Source organism: Chrysoperla carnea, chromosome 3, assembly GCF_905475395.1.
Source record: "Chrysoperla carnea chromosome 3, inChrCarn1.1, whole genome shotgun sequence".
In the NCBI taxonomy this organism is placed as follows: Eukaryota; Metazoa; Arthropoda; class Insecta; order Neuroptera; family Chrysopidae; genus Chrysoperla; species Chrysoperla carnea.
The window spans coordinates 38,417,445-38,430,983 of NC_058339.1; the positions used below are offsets into that span (position 1 = coordinate 38,417,445).

Sequence of the window (13,539 nt, forward strand, 5' to 3'; positions counted from 1 at the left end):
ATACAGTATTTGATTTAGTAGAAAAAAAAAGTAAAATAAAACGTTATTTACAATTATGATAAATTGGTAAAATCGATCACGTACCTTTATTAAAAATGATATTGTGATGAATATACTAAAAATAAACATGCCACCTAAACCATATAAATGTAATGTTCTTCGTCCAGCACGATCCATTAATGGTATTGATACTAATGTCATTGTTACCATTATAACACCAATACCAATTGTTGCAAATTTTGCACTTTCATCACTTAAACCACTACTTGAAAACAAATCGGTGGAATAATAAAACACCTAAATTTAAAAAAAAATTGATTTAACACGGTTTTTATTATTGATTACTATTATTTAGATCGTGGAGTAATAAAACGTTGAGCATCAAACTTACTCCGAAAATTATACGGTTAAAATGTGATTAAAATAATGACTTAATAAAAAATATTAATTTTTTTAGATATTGATAAGTGGTAAGTATCAGATGGTCTAAATTGGAACTACTGAAAAAGCGGTCCACTTCCTGTTTAATAATAAAAACTTTTATCAGTTGGTGAGATTTATCTGATCTGAATTTGAATTTTTTTATTGGCCTTAAAAAATTATAAGTACAAGTATCGCTATCTGATAGTCGAAATTGTAACTACTAAATTCGGGTCTCCTTCTGATTTTAATTAATACGAATTATTATCGCCAGTTGACGATTTGCAACTCCCAGTTATCATCACAGCCAATTTCAATGGAATGGAATGAAATAAATTGTTTTTTTTACTAGGAATTAACATTTAAGGCAAATAAGGAATAGTTAATAAAGAATAATTTCGTATAAATAAATATGGTAGGTGGTAAGACTCCATTTCTAATTTTATTTCTTTAAAATTAAACTTTAATGCCTTTTCGTTTATTTTTTTGACGTTACATATTTTAGTACACTTGCTTTTTCAAGAGAAATTTGCGATATATCAATAAATAAATTCCATTAAATCGTTTGTATAGTAAGAGGCAATAAAAAAAAAAACAAAACTCTTTTTTTCTAGTCGAATAAAAACAGAAATAAACTAATTCAGCCCGAAAAAAATGTCCCATGCTTACGCAATAAGAATCTGATGAAAAATTAAAAAAATAATTGTAAAATGTTATTAAAGTTATAAATGTATGTGTCACTTTTGCACCAATCTGTACAAACACAGGCTATGTATGTTAAATAAGTACAATATTCCTTTTGTAAAATTGTTTGTAAATTTGAACAATAAATGCCGTGAAATAAAAGATGATAAGGCTAAACAATTTAAAGCTAATTTTGTATTATATCTTAAAAAGCATCTTACAAAAGAATGTATTTACTCATTAAATATCTCTAAATAAGCTTTTTTAACAATCTTAACACTTACAGATTAACTGTAGTTTATTTTTTGCTAATTAGGCACAGGCAGTGTAATTGTATCACATACGGATACGAACTTGACTGTACTTACTGATTAAAATTTAAAAAATACTTTAAGTAAACTTTGCATTCATGGTGAAATGTAACTTGTTCTACATAAAAATTATTGAAAAATTTGGCTTACGTATAATTGCCGCTCTCTCGGTAACAAAAAGTGGATATTTTAGCAAATGCTGTTAGTAATAATTATGATCGTTTTAAGATTAAATTAGCAGTCAGCATCACATTGCTCTGAGGGAAACTAGACTGCAATTCAGAGAACTTTTAAAAAGTTTCGTAGAGATGAAGTTGACAACAATTTTTTCATTGCCAAATTCCATCTCTGCAAAGCCTTTTTAAAGTGCTCTGAATTACAACCTTATTGCCTTCAGAGCTGTGCGATACTCAGTGCTAATTTATTTCTTGTTGTTGTCTGCTAATAGTAGTTTATTTATCAATTCCTGAAATATTATTAATTTAATAACATGTCGATTTATAAAAAAGTGACTCATTTTAAACGAACTAAATGAATATATTTTCTAAAACAAAGCGTCTTTAGAAAAAATGAAAGTTATTTATGGATCAATTTCAAACTTAATACCTGAGTAAGATGGCCTTTCCAAGTAGCAAAACTATTACTTGAATCATTTTACCCCAAAACGTTTCGTTTTAGAAATTTTCAAATGGATTTTTAAAATGAAATTAATGACCTGGTATTTTATTATGTATATGTATTTGTTTGTTTCTGTGTGTGTTTTCTTACTTTTTTCGTTGCCAAATGGCTAAAAACGTTGCCCTTATAATTTCGTCATATTCGCCCGTGTGATTCAAAAATCTGAAAACCCTTGCAACTTTACCATACGTAGTTCAATTTTGATAAAATTGATATCGTAGGATAGCTTTTTCTAATTGTTATTTAGAAATCTAGAAAAATTATCTATAGTTATACTCGAAAAAGACTTTCAAACTAACACGATTAATATGTTGGTGAGTATATTAACTCAGTTATATCATAAACCCTTTCTATTACAATCTTGTTGTCTTCAGAGCCCTACGATGCTCAACGCTTATTTCTTAGAGCGATCATAATCAATACTTACAGCATTAATACCAGATAATTGTTGTGATAATTGCATAACAACGCCTATAATTAATGGGGATCGTAATGTTGGTGAGCAAATTAACTCAGTCATACTGATTGTAGATTCAGATTGTTGAGCACGCTCTTCAGCACGCATCTCTTCAATATCTTCTTCAACTTGATTACTTGCTCGCAATCTTCTTAATGCTGTAATTGAAATATTTTAGCTTTTAATTATTTACATGGAATACTACTCCCGAAAATAACACTTATGCTTATGCTTTTGAATAATAAGACTTTGAAATCTGAATAACTCTATACAAGTACTTAAACAAGGTCCTAGCGAATTTGGAAAGTAAAATTTAAGGATATTTCAAGGGTTTCCAGATTTTTTTTCCAAGGGTATACATATGTTTACAGTGTGCAAAGACTTTTTACAATTGATAATTCGCAGAAACAGATACGTACATGCAACCAACATACTCATTTTTAAGTATAAAAGTACATATTTTCAAGGATGCGAAAAAAAATTAAGGACATTTCCAGATTTTCAAGGAACGCTAAACACCCTGTTAAATATTTAATGTACTTAAAGCAACAAACCTTTTCTAGCTTCTTCTTCCCATTGTTTCGTCATTAATAAATACCTAGGACTTTCAGGACATATTGGCAGTAAAATTAATTGTAAAATAGCTGGGCATATTGCAAGACCTAATAGTACAGGCCAACCATCATCTGTACCTAATATTTGTTCAATGCCTAATACTTGTGACAGCAATAATCCAACAGTTACAGCAAGTTGATTGATTGTACCTAGGCCACCACGTAAATTCAAAGGCGCTATTTCAGATATATACATGGGAACTAATGATGTATTTAGACCTAAAACCGAAAAGAAAAGAAAAGTTGGTAAAATTTAGTAATACTTAGAAATATTTCAATTAAACAATTAGTAGAAGATTTTAAGAGAAATAAATATATCTTTTGATCATTAGCTAAAAAATAAATGGTTGAAATACGTACCACAATTAACACCTATAATGAAACGGCCAAAGAATAACATTTCATAGGAATGAGAGATTTTCGTAAATCCCATCAAACAGGCACCACCAATTCCTAATACGTTATTAAGTAGAAGGCCACCTTTTCTACCAAAACGATCAGCAATCATACCACCAGAAAATCCACCTAACATACCACCAATTGCAAATATTGATACAGCTACTGAATATAAAAATTTAACAGATTCTTCGGGGATATCTTCACCATATCGTGATTTATATACATCTTTCATAAAATTTTCAATATTCTACGAAAAAACAAATCAAAATAAATTCCAAATCAAAATTCAATATTTAATATAGGTACTTACAACTTCTGGAGCATTGATTACACCTGTATTGTAACCAAATTGAAGCATCCCCAACACCGCTGCCAAAATGGCATAGGATAAGAAAAACGTTAAACCCTGTTAAACAATTCAAAACAAAATTATTTAAGGATCGCAACAAACTATAGGATTTAACAAAATATTGGCATTAAATATTTTTTCACATTCTGATAATAAAAGGACTAGTTAAGTGATTTTAAATTTCCAAGCTCACATTAGCGTAAATCATGCAAATTTGATTTTTTCAGAATAGTAAGACCAAGTATAACACCAAATTTATAGTATGTTAGTAAAATTAGTAAACCAAAATTAAAATTAACTTAAAAAAATAAAAATAAAAGTTCACCTCCATAATTAAAATAAAGAAAATCCTGAAGATAAAACAACTGAAACAAATAAAAAAAATTAAATATATACAAATAAAAAAATTAAGGAATAATTAAAAATGATAAATTATATATTTTTTTTAATCCATAAAGACCTAAAGTCCTAAAAGATCAACCATTCTTTAGACAATAATAAATAATTAAAATCATTTTTAAGACAAAAAAGTGAAATTTATAAATTTAAAAAATCCCCGATAAAAGCAGTTTTTTCATGTAACTCTCTCCGATTTTCTTAAAGCGTAGCTAAAAACACTATCGATTAAGTCACCTTTAAAAAAAAATTGAAATAAGTTCACCCGTTTAAGAGCTACGGGGTAACAGACAAACAGCACCCCTCTTTTTGTGTCGGAGGTTAAAAACTGTCATGAGATGAAGTTGTATGTGCCAAATAATTACATAAGAAGACTTTTTATTTGACTATGATATTTATAAATCCTAATACCAGGAGCAGAATGGATAAGACATATTTGAATCTCATCGTATTTGGACATCAACGCCATAACTGAATTTCTATCGGATCTTGTTCACTTTAATTTTCTCTGAAAATATAGTCATATGTTGTCATGATGCGATGAGTGGCGCAAGGTAAGACTCGGCAAGCTACTCACCTTTAGAACATGGCGGAGCTTATAACTTTATACCATGCGAAATTTAAAGAAATTTTTCCTCGAAAGAGGTTTACTGCACTCAGTAAGTTTTCTATACCCAACTGCGATTAATTTAATAATATTTAACAATAATATGTAACAATTTAGATGTAGCTAAGAGCTAAAATTCTAAAGTCAGTTGAGGAATTGGTATGGAGTCTCTCATTGTTGTAAATGTAATAATTAAAGAATTTCATAATACAGTCTAAATTGTTTAATATATAGAGTTTTATTGTTCTCTACATTTTAATAGAATTGTCTAAAACTTTAGCGCCAAAAATAGGGCGCAAAGTATTCCGTAGTTATATACGTAGAAATACTAATCTTTTATCGCCCAATGAGCTAATGTCTTTAATGTAGCCTTTAACAAAATGGAAAATTGTTTCATCAATTGGTATTATTTTTTAATTCTTTAAATATAGAATTCAAATTTGGTTGGTCTTCTACGTCCGTTGGTTGGTCTGTATTGATGAGTTTTAATACATTTCCATGTTGATTGATCTTAAATACATTTCAATCAGAAATTGAAGTTTTTTTATCTTTTATTTTTTAAATTTCGAATTATTTAACCCATCTGTAAAATTTAACCTAACTTAACCTTCTAAGTAAAAAAAGAAAAAAGAAAACAAATACAAAGAAAAAAAAAAAAACAAAACAAAACAAAACAAAAATCAATTTAAAGTGCTTAAAATTTCAATTTGATGTGAAGAAGATGAGAGGAGATAAATAAATACGATAAAGATTGATATCATATTACATTAATTAAATAATAATTAATAATTATCTTGCCTGCTCAAGCAAACGTAATTTACGGCGATGTGTATGTTCCTCTAATCGATCAACATATTCACGTAACTCTTCAATTTCCTCTTTCACTTGTTGCACAGTATCCAATTCATGTTTAATTGCAACCATATCACGTTTCACTTCACTTACTTCACTTTGACATGATTCAACACTTTTTGTTAATTCTTGTAATTGTGTACGTATTTCACATAATGCTACCGTTGTTTCCAATTGACGATCACCCCGTTGCTGGAGTTCATCCAGCTTCGCTGATAAATTCATACTCATCACGCTCACCTGTTTTTGAAGACTGTAACAACAGATAACTTACAAAATAACCAATACAACATCACAATGAACACACACAATAATAATGAAGATGTATGAATGATTTTTGAAACACACTGTAGGTAATATATTTATTCTTATGTTTTTTTGATTTGATTTTTTTTTCTAAAACATTCAAAACTAATTTTGCATATTCAATTTATTAAATTCTAGTTCAAGTGTAGAAGGGAATTCTAAATTTTCACAAACATTCTATGTTTTAAAAAATAAGCAATCTTATTTTTGACCTGTTCTTTAGGATGCGGATGTAATTGCCTTAAAAATAATCCGTAATTGTACAATTATAAGATGATTCTTTAACCCTTTAAAGCTTTTTTTCAACTTCAAGCTATCATAAAGCTTATTTTCATAATTATTTTACATGCTTCACAATTCTTTTTTCAACAAGATGGTATTATTTCACCTCATCTACTCGACCCCGTAGCTAGGTGACATACTTTCAGGTCTTACTCAAACTAAACGTTATCTGCTGGCGCAAGTAGATTAAACTGGAAGTTAGACCAATTAGTGTCGTTATTGACGAGAATTTCTACTACTCTATTGTATAGAGTTTCCCAAAATGGGCGATAACGCACATTTGTGGGCGCTAAAGGCCTACAGGAGGGAGAAGGACAGTAAAGCTAATTTGTATAGGATAAATGTAATAGGATAAGACTGATATAACACGCTTTGGGGGCTCCGAAATATAATTAATTTTCGAAGCGGGCGATAGACGGAATAAGTTTGAGAGCCTCTGCTCTAGTAAAAGATTAACGTACATATAGGATCAAAACTCGTTTTTACTGGAGACCAGTGTACGATAAAGTTTGCCACAATCAATTACGAAGAATTTGAAAGGATGAGACGTGACGCTTGACGAATTCAATTGGCCGCATTGGAGCGTCCGTATGAGATTTTTGTCAAAACTCGAAATCAATACGAAATATGAAGAAATTTTAACACCCACTATTTAATCAAATTTAATTTTTTATAGATCATAGTAATTGATTTTTATAGATCATAAGACTTTTAAGGCCAAAACGCTGTAGATCAACCAACAAATTGACAAAATTTGGTCCCGCGCAACTTTTTTTTATTCCCGAAGCAACGTTTTTTAGTGAATCGTGTGAACTAAATTCGTTGCGGAAATTGCATGCGTTTGTAAAAAATGTTTCGAGAATTGAAAAAGGCCTGTTTCCTAAAAAGAGACCCTTGGAGGCGGCTAAATTAATATTTATAATTGAATGAAAATTGTGGATTTTATTAAACAATTTCTGAAATTATAAAAGAAAGTTTTTCATTTACTTTTAGTTATTAAAAAACTTTACAAAGGGTTAAAAAATCATTATTATTTCCAAATCCTTAAAAATCGAATATTTATGATAACGTTACGATAAAAAATGAAATCAATTTTTGATATTATCTCTTAAAATTTGAATATTAAATATAATATTATATTATATTTTCAATAAAACTTAATAAATAAATATTATTCTTATTATTCACTAAATTTTAAACTAAACATGCAATGATTTTTGCAAATAAAAAGTAGAAAAATAAATTATAATATTAAAATAAATAATTTTTTTTTTTTAGTTGATACTAGAAAATGAACATTATATTAATAACGTTGTTTTTGTTGATTTTAAATTTCAAAAGGAAATACCGAAATGTTTTTCCAATCAAATGGAAAATTTTTATATTTGTCTATGTTTTTCTCGTTTTTTTAAATCACACTTTTATAAATTCAAATCACATGATGAAAAATATATACAAGGTGGTCCATTAAAATTGATACATATTTTCTTTGATTTTATTAAATTTTTTTAGCATTAAGTTTTCCTGAATAATGGAAAAGGTTGATCTTAGTCAGCACCTGGAAATAATTACTTTTTGTTAATTTCTCACATAAATCGACGAGACGTATATCAATATTATTTCTGATAGCCAGGCTACACTCAGAGGCTTCGAAACTTCGATTTGAATTAAATAACATAGTCAGATTGATATGAGAATTGGCAGAATATATATGCCTAGGCTCACTGACAAAATAGATTGTCTTTGACGATGTTTTGATTCAGATTAAGGAGTGTCAGTGAAGTATGAAACAGGGTGAGTTATTCATAGCTATCGTTCTACATTTAGGACATTTACGCTATGTTAAAATGAACTAGAGTCTAGTTGAGGAAGATAATGGGTCATGGTCGATAGAACTATCGTTTTTACAGTTTAAGGACCCCCAAAGATCCCACATATATCTCACTGTACGAAATTAGTGATTTAACAGTCTTTGAAGAAGTCGCGATAGAGAAATTTTGAGCTGATGCATTCTGCACCGATTCTTGCCCCAATAGAGAATGAGGAGAGTGAGCTTCGTCTGCTTTCAGAAGAACCTGTAATCTGGAGACAGTCTTTCCCGAATGAAGTTGGTATTCAGACTTTAAGCTGATCACTTCTTAGATCACATTTAAATCATATATAGAAAATATGTGAAACAAGTATTGATTTTTTTAAAATCTAAAACGATCGAAAATTTAAGTTTCTAAAAAGTGCCACTTTTTTGTATAGAAATTGTATTAAAATTTTTTTAAGCCATCGTTTTAAACGTAGGTATTATTATCACTTTTAGTGGACCACTCTATGTATAAAAATTTCCATTCCATTTACAAATTTATTTGTTTTTTGCAAATCGCATAAGCAATTATGGTTTTTCCCTTATGTCCGTTTGATCTTATTCAATTTTAAGTGCTGCTATTTAGTAATGAAAAATATCACAATAAATCGAATAAATAAGTTTATTATTGATATTGTTCCATTTATTAGTAATCAGTAGCAAATTTTATAATTTCGAAAAAGGTACCCGTTTTACTAGGCATCTAGGAAATGTTAAAGAACATGGCTTAGTGAATTTTCTAACGAAATAGTCTCTACGTTTATTATGGAGCTTTTTCCCGAACATAAATTTCTTTACAAATAAAAAAGTTATCCCGTGATTAACATTATTTACTTTTTTATGAAGAGATATTTTTCAATTCTACCGCATTAAAAATTCAAGTCTTTTTGAACTACAAACAAATAGCATTTGGAGTAGCATACTCTTAACAGTTTTACCAGCATTAAGGCAAAAATTTTTAATTTAATAAGTATTTAAATTGCCATTTTATTCTTTCGTGCAAATTTTTTTTATCTTAAGTATGCATAAATAATTAATGTATGCAAGAGTGGAAGTACTGGTTAGTTAAATATCCAACCATCCACTCTTTCGCAGTATGTCATTTAAGCTTCCTTTTGCCTACATAATAATCGTACACATATTGCAATACTGCCAAAAGTCAGAAAAGTATACTTTTTTGGGAAAGGATGTTAAAGTTTTAATAATAAGTTGAGTAGCAAGTAATAAACTAATACATTGAATAGCAAGTAATAAACTAACTAAATTATGGATATAAATTTATTGTTTTTGGACTTACGGCGCTATTGCAATATGTGTGCCTAATGTAAAGTTGTTACAACATAAACGACTGGGCTAATTGTAATTTTGTGGAGTAAATTTATTTTGAAATAAGACCGGCCATCACATGGATCAAAATATACATCTATTTTGCAACTTTTTTAATACTAGATGGAGCATAAAAACCAAGTTTCTTTTATGGTGAAGAGAGGAAGGATGGGGAAGGAACTGTTAAGAAATCTAGTGTAAAAATCACACAACCCTTCCTTTGTTAATTTCCTGATTAAAAGTCACCTGAGTTTTATATCTGTCCCACCCTGTATCAAATGAGTCTTTTGTCTGCTTTATTTAATTATTCTCCACATTTTTTAATTTATCACTTTTATCTATTAAATACCATTACTTTATTTTTATTTATGTGGAAAACTGCAATGTGGTCTCATTTCCAAATAAACTTACTCAGACTTTTGAATTTGTAAATTTTCTCACTAACTTGTAGCCTAAATTAGTCCCATCCATTTCGACGTATGTAGTAATGTATGTAGGTCTATACATTATCACCTGTAGACTAAATGATCGAAGCCATTTTGTTTCAAATTTATTCCAAATGTGTAAAATTAATTTTCACGGCCTTATCTTCATCAATACTTGCGTAAACAGTAAATTTTGTTAGAAAATTGTCTCCGAATTTTTTGCAATATATGTGTATGTGTAAATGGAATGAAAAATTTTACGAAACGGAAAAAATGGGATCTTTCTCCAATCTCTACAACATTTAATGAACTTGGCTGTTCAGAATGTAATTTAATAAATTTTTTTTCTAAATTTATTTCTTTATTATAAATATCCAATAATATTTTAGCAAAGAAAGTTTTGCTGAAATAATTTTTTTCTATATTTTCCAAAAGTGACTTTAGAATGCAAATTTCATAAAATATTTATCGTATTGTATTTAAATTATTCTTTATTCTATTAATAACCAGAAGCAAAAAATTGGCGAAAATTATGAAATTAATAAAGAGTTGAAAAATGTTTTTAGTTTTGACTTGCAGTTTTTGTGTAAATAATTTTAAAAAATTTGATACTTAATATTTAGTCAATAGGAAATCACCTATGAAGCGAAAATTTTTCACTAAATTTAGCAACAGACTAAAGATAAATTCCCGATGATCAACATGTCTTGAATTATAGAAAAATTATGATCAAAATATTCTGACTTATAGTTTTAAAGTTATTATAATATATGAGATTGAAAATTCGTGTATTCGCGTCCCATTTAAACTGTTACATTTAAGTAAAATAATTTTATGGATGTCACTTTTGGAAAATCCGAACAGTGATTTTTTTGTAATGAATTTGAATGAAAAAGGAAAGATTGGATTTAGTATTAATACCTGGGTGGTATGGATACCATGCTGGCTGTGTTCCAAAACTACACAGGCTCAGAACAAAACCAAAAAAAAAAAATCAAAACAAAAAACTAAAACCAAAAAAACATTCTCCGATTTTTCCGATTCAACAAATAACACACACAATATTTTGCAATAATACAAATGATCTTCATTGAAATTTTTTCATCAAAAGACTAATTAAATTTTTTACATAATTGTTTTCTTTTTGCTTCAAATTGTTGAAACTTATATTTCCATTGATGTATACATGCGTGTGCATCGGGTGGTTCGCCCCACGAATCCGTTGTACCTAGTTTGGAAACACAGCCAAGTCATTATCCAATTTTTTTAAACCAATTCCTATGTTTTAAGCGAAGGATGAATACTCGAAAGTTTTTTTTTTTTTTTTTTTGCCTAATAGTTCCAAATTTGTGGAAGATAATCTTCTGTAAGTAGTTTTGTCCGGTATGTGTTGCAAGTAATTGTAATAATTAATTTACGTTTTAAATTAATAAAAATGAATTGTCAAAAAGTTCCGTCCAAGTTGAATTTTTCTGTCAAAATGTTTCATTTGGTCATTTGGTTTTTGATTATTAAAAATGGATAAAAGCGCTCGTACTACACGCATAAAAAGAATCATGGCTTTAAATTTAGGAGAGGACACAATTTTTTTTCTTTTAGTAGTTTATATGGTGCAATATTCACATGACGCAAAAATGTAACTGTGCACTTTTATTTACCGCTCAAAGACCTTTCATCAAACCATAATCCCCACGAAACGCTACGCTTAAAAAAATTGGCACCCAAAATCTTTAACTGTACCCCCTTCTCCTCGAATTAACGTATCGTGTTCGAAATAATTTATGTTGAAGTTCTTTGTTGTGCAACTTTTCTTTTTTCAAACTTCGGTATCGCATTGCGTAAAAGAGTAGCGCACAACTTTTGCATCTTTTGGAGCTTCGTATCAGGCGCTATGTTCATTTGAGCAGAAAATTTATTTTAAACAAGTGGGTTTAAAGATTTGTAAAATTGAATTTTTGTAACACAAACGGACATGGCAAAATTATAAAGGTTCCTTTTTTCATCTTTGATGACGGGACACTAAAAATTGACAATATCTAGGAGCATTTCAGGATCGTAAAGTAAAAGATCTGGCTTCTGATGTAATAGCTTCTTTAAGTCTTCATTTGAGATTTCAAAAGTCAAACGACACAATTTTTTGGTTGCCAAGAGGGGGGTTAGTGTAAAGTTAAATCCATGCTTGTGGAGTTGCAACCCTTGCTCGACCGACGGCCATTTTGTTAAAAAGGGGTGCTAATGGCTTTTACGATATATCGGGCAAACTACAACTTTGTTTCTGTAACTTTTAGACGTAAAACCAAAAATAACAGAGTCATAAAGAAAATAGAAAAAAAGTTGGGAACAAATTTTTTGTAAAATGACTAGAACGACCAAAAGAAAATTTTTCCCAAATTTTTATCTATTTTCTTTAATAACTTTGGTAATCTTGGTCTTACGATTAACAGAACCAAAGTTGTAAAAAAATTTAATTTTCAAAATATATTATTTATAAATTTGCTGTGTCGGGACAACTAATTTTCCCAATATAGCCTAAAAACCATTCACATCCCTAATAACTAAATTATAGTCGAAATATGTATTTATTGAAATACATTTAAAATTATAAATTTTATAATTTTTTATAAATAATGGACAAAAAAGATAAAGATAATGGACACATGTGTTTGGATATTTGTGGTGGAGTGTACTTCAAAAATATTTTGTATAAACTCGAACTCGAAAGTTTTTTCTTTTGCTAAATAGTTCAAAGTTCATGGGTTAATCCGTAAGTAGGTTTTGGTGACCCTGTACTGTAGTGTACTGTATGTGTATGTAAGTAATTTCAACAAATGTAGAGTATATATATTTAGAATGTAAACAAATATTGATTCGACTATTAAATGGGAAAATTGTATATGCTTTATACCTTTCTAGGAGGCATAAAATCAATCAATTATATTTTGCATGCAAACTTTATGTTGTTTGTGAAAAATGTTTGCATATAATAACAAATGTCTTAAATGCAAAATAAAATGCTTCATAAAATTTAATTTATAGATTGTTGAAATTTATTTCGTTGTTTCTTTTTTTTTTGGAATTATTCTTTTTTTCTAGAAAGGCTTATTTATTTCTAAAACTAGTGTGGCGGTAAAATATTAAAATTATCACGAGAACTATGGATATTTGAAATATTTTAAATTCGTTTTATATTCTAAATTAATTTGTATACTATAAATACGTATTTCGACTACAAAGTAGTTATCTTTAGTATGTATCATCGAAAAAAAAATCTTGCTTGTACAATGGTATGAACTAGCTAATGAACTTTATATTCATTTGATGACGAATTTGGCCGATGTATTTTTTTTTTTTGCAATTTTTACAATCGATTATGAATGTTTATATTTTTATTTCTTTGGGATATTTAAAATTGAATATTTAGTAATCTAAAGAACGAAAGAAATACAGAAAACAAAAAAATATTCTAAATCGATTCGACCAATTTATTGCAAAATCATGTTTTAAGAAAATTAAAACAGTGTACAACAAAGACAAAAATAAAATCAAAGTTAAACTACCCGACATAAACTAAAAATATT

At 28.6% G+C, this 13,539-nt stretch overlaps 1 protein-coding gene across 1 annotated transcript in view; it reads right to left on the reverse strand.

The window, feature by feature from the left end:
• The window catches only part of LOC123295452 (glucose transporter type 1), a 44,816-nt gene that overhangs the window by 13,826 nt on the left and 17,451 nt on the right, over window positions 1–13,539 (reverse strand). The window contains exons 5-10 of the mRNA XM_044876815.1: window positions 5,714–6,020; window positions 3,874–3,969; window positions 3,525–3,810; window positions 3,105–3,383; window positions 2,521–2,708; window positions 85–297 (exon numbers count right to left, since the gene is read on the reverse strand). Of these exons, the coding sequence (XP_044732750.1) occupies window positions 85–297; window positions 2,521–2,708; window positions 3,105–3,383; window positions 3,525–3,810; window positions 3,874–3,969; window positions 5,714–6,020 (1,369 nt within the window). The remainder of the gene's footprint in view (window positions 1–84; window positions 298–2,520; window positions 2,709–3,104; window positions 3,384–3,524; window positions 3,811–3,873; window positions 3,970–5,713; window positions 6,021–13,539) is intronic.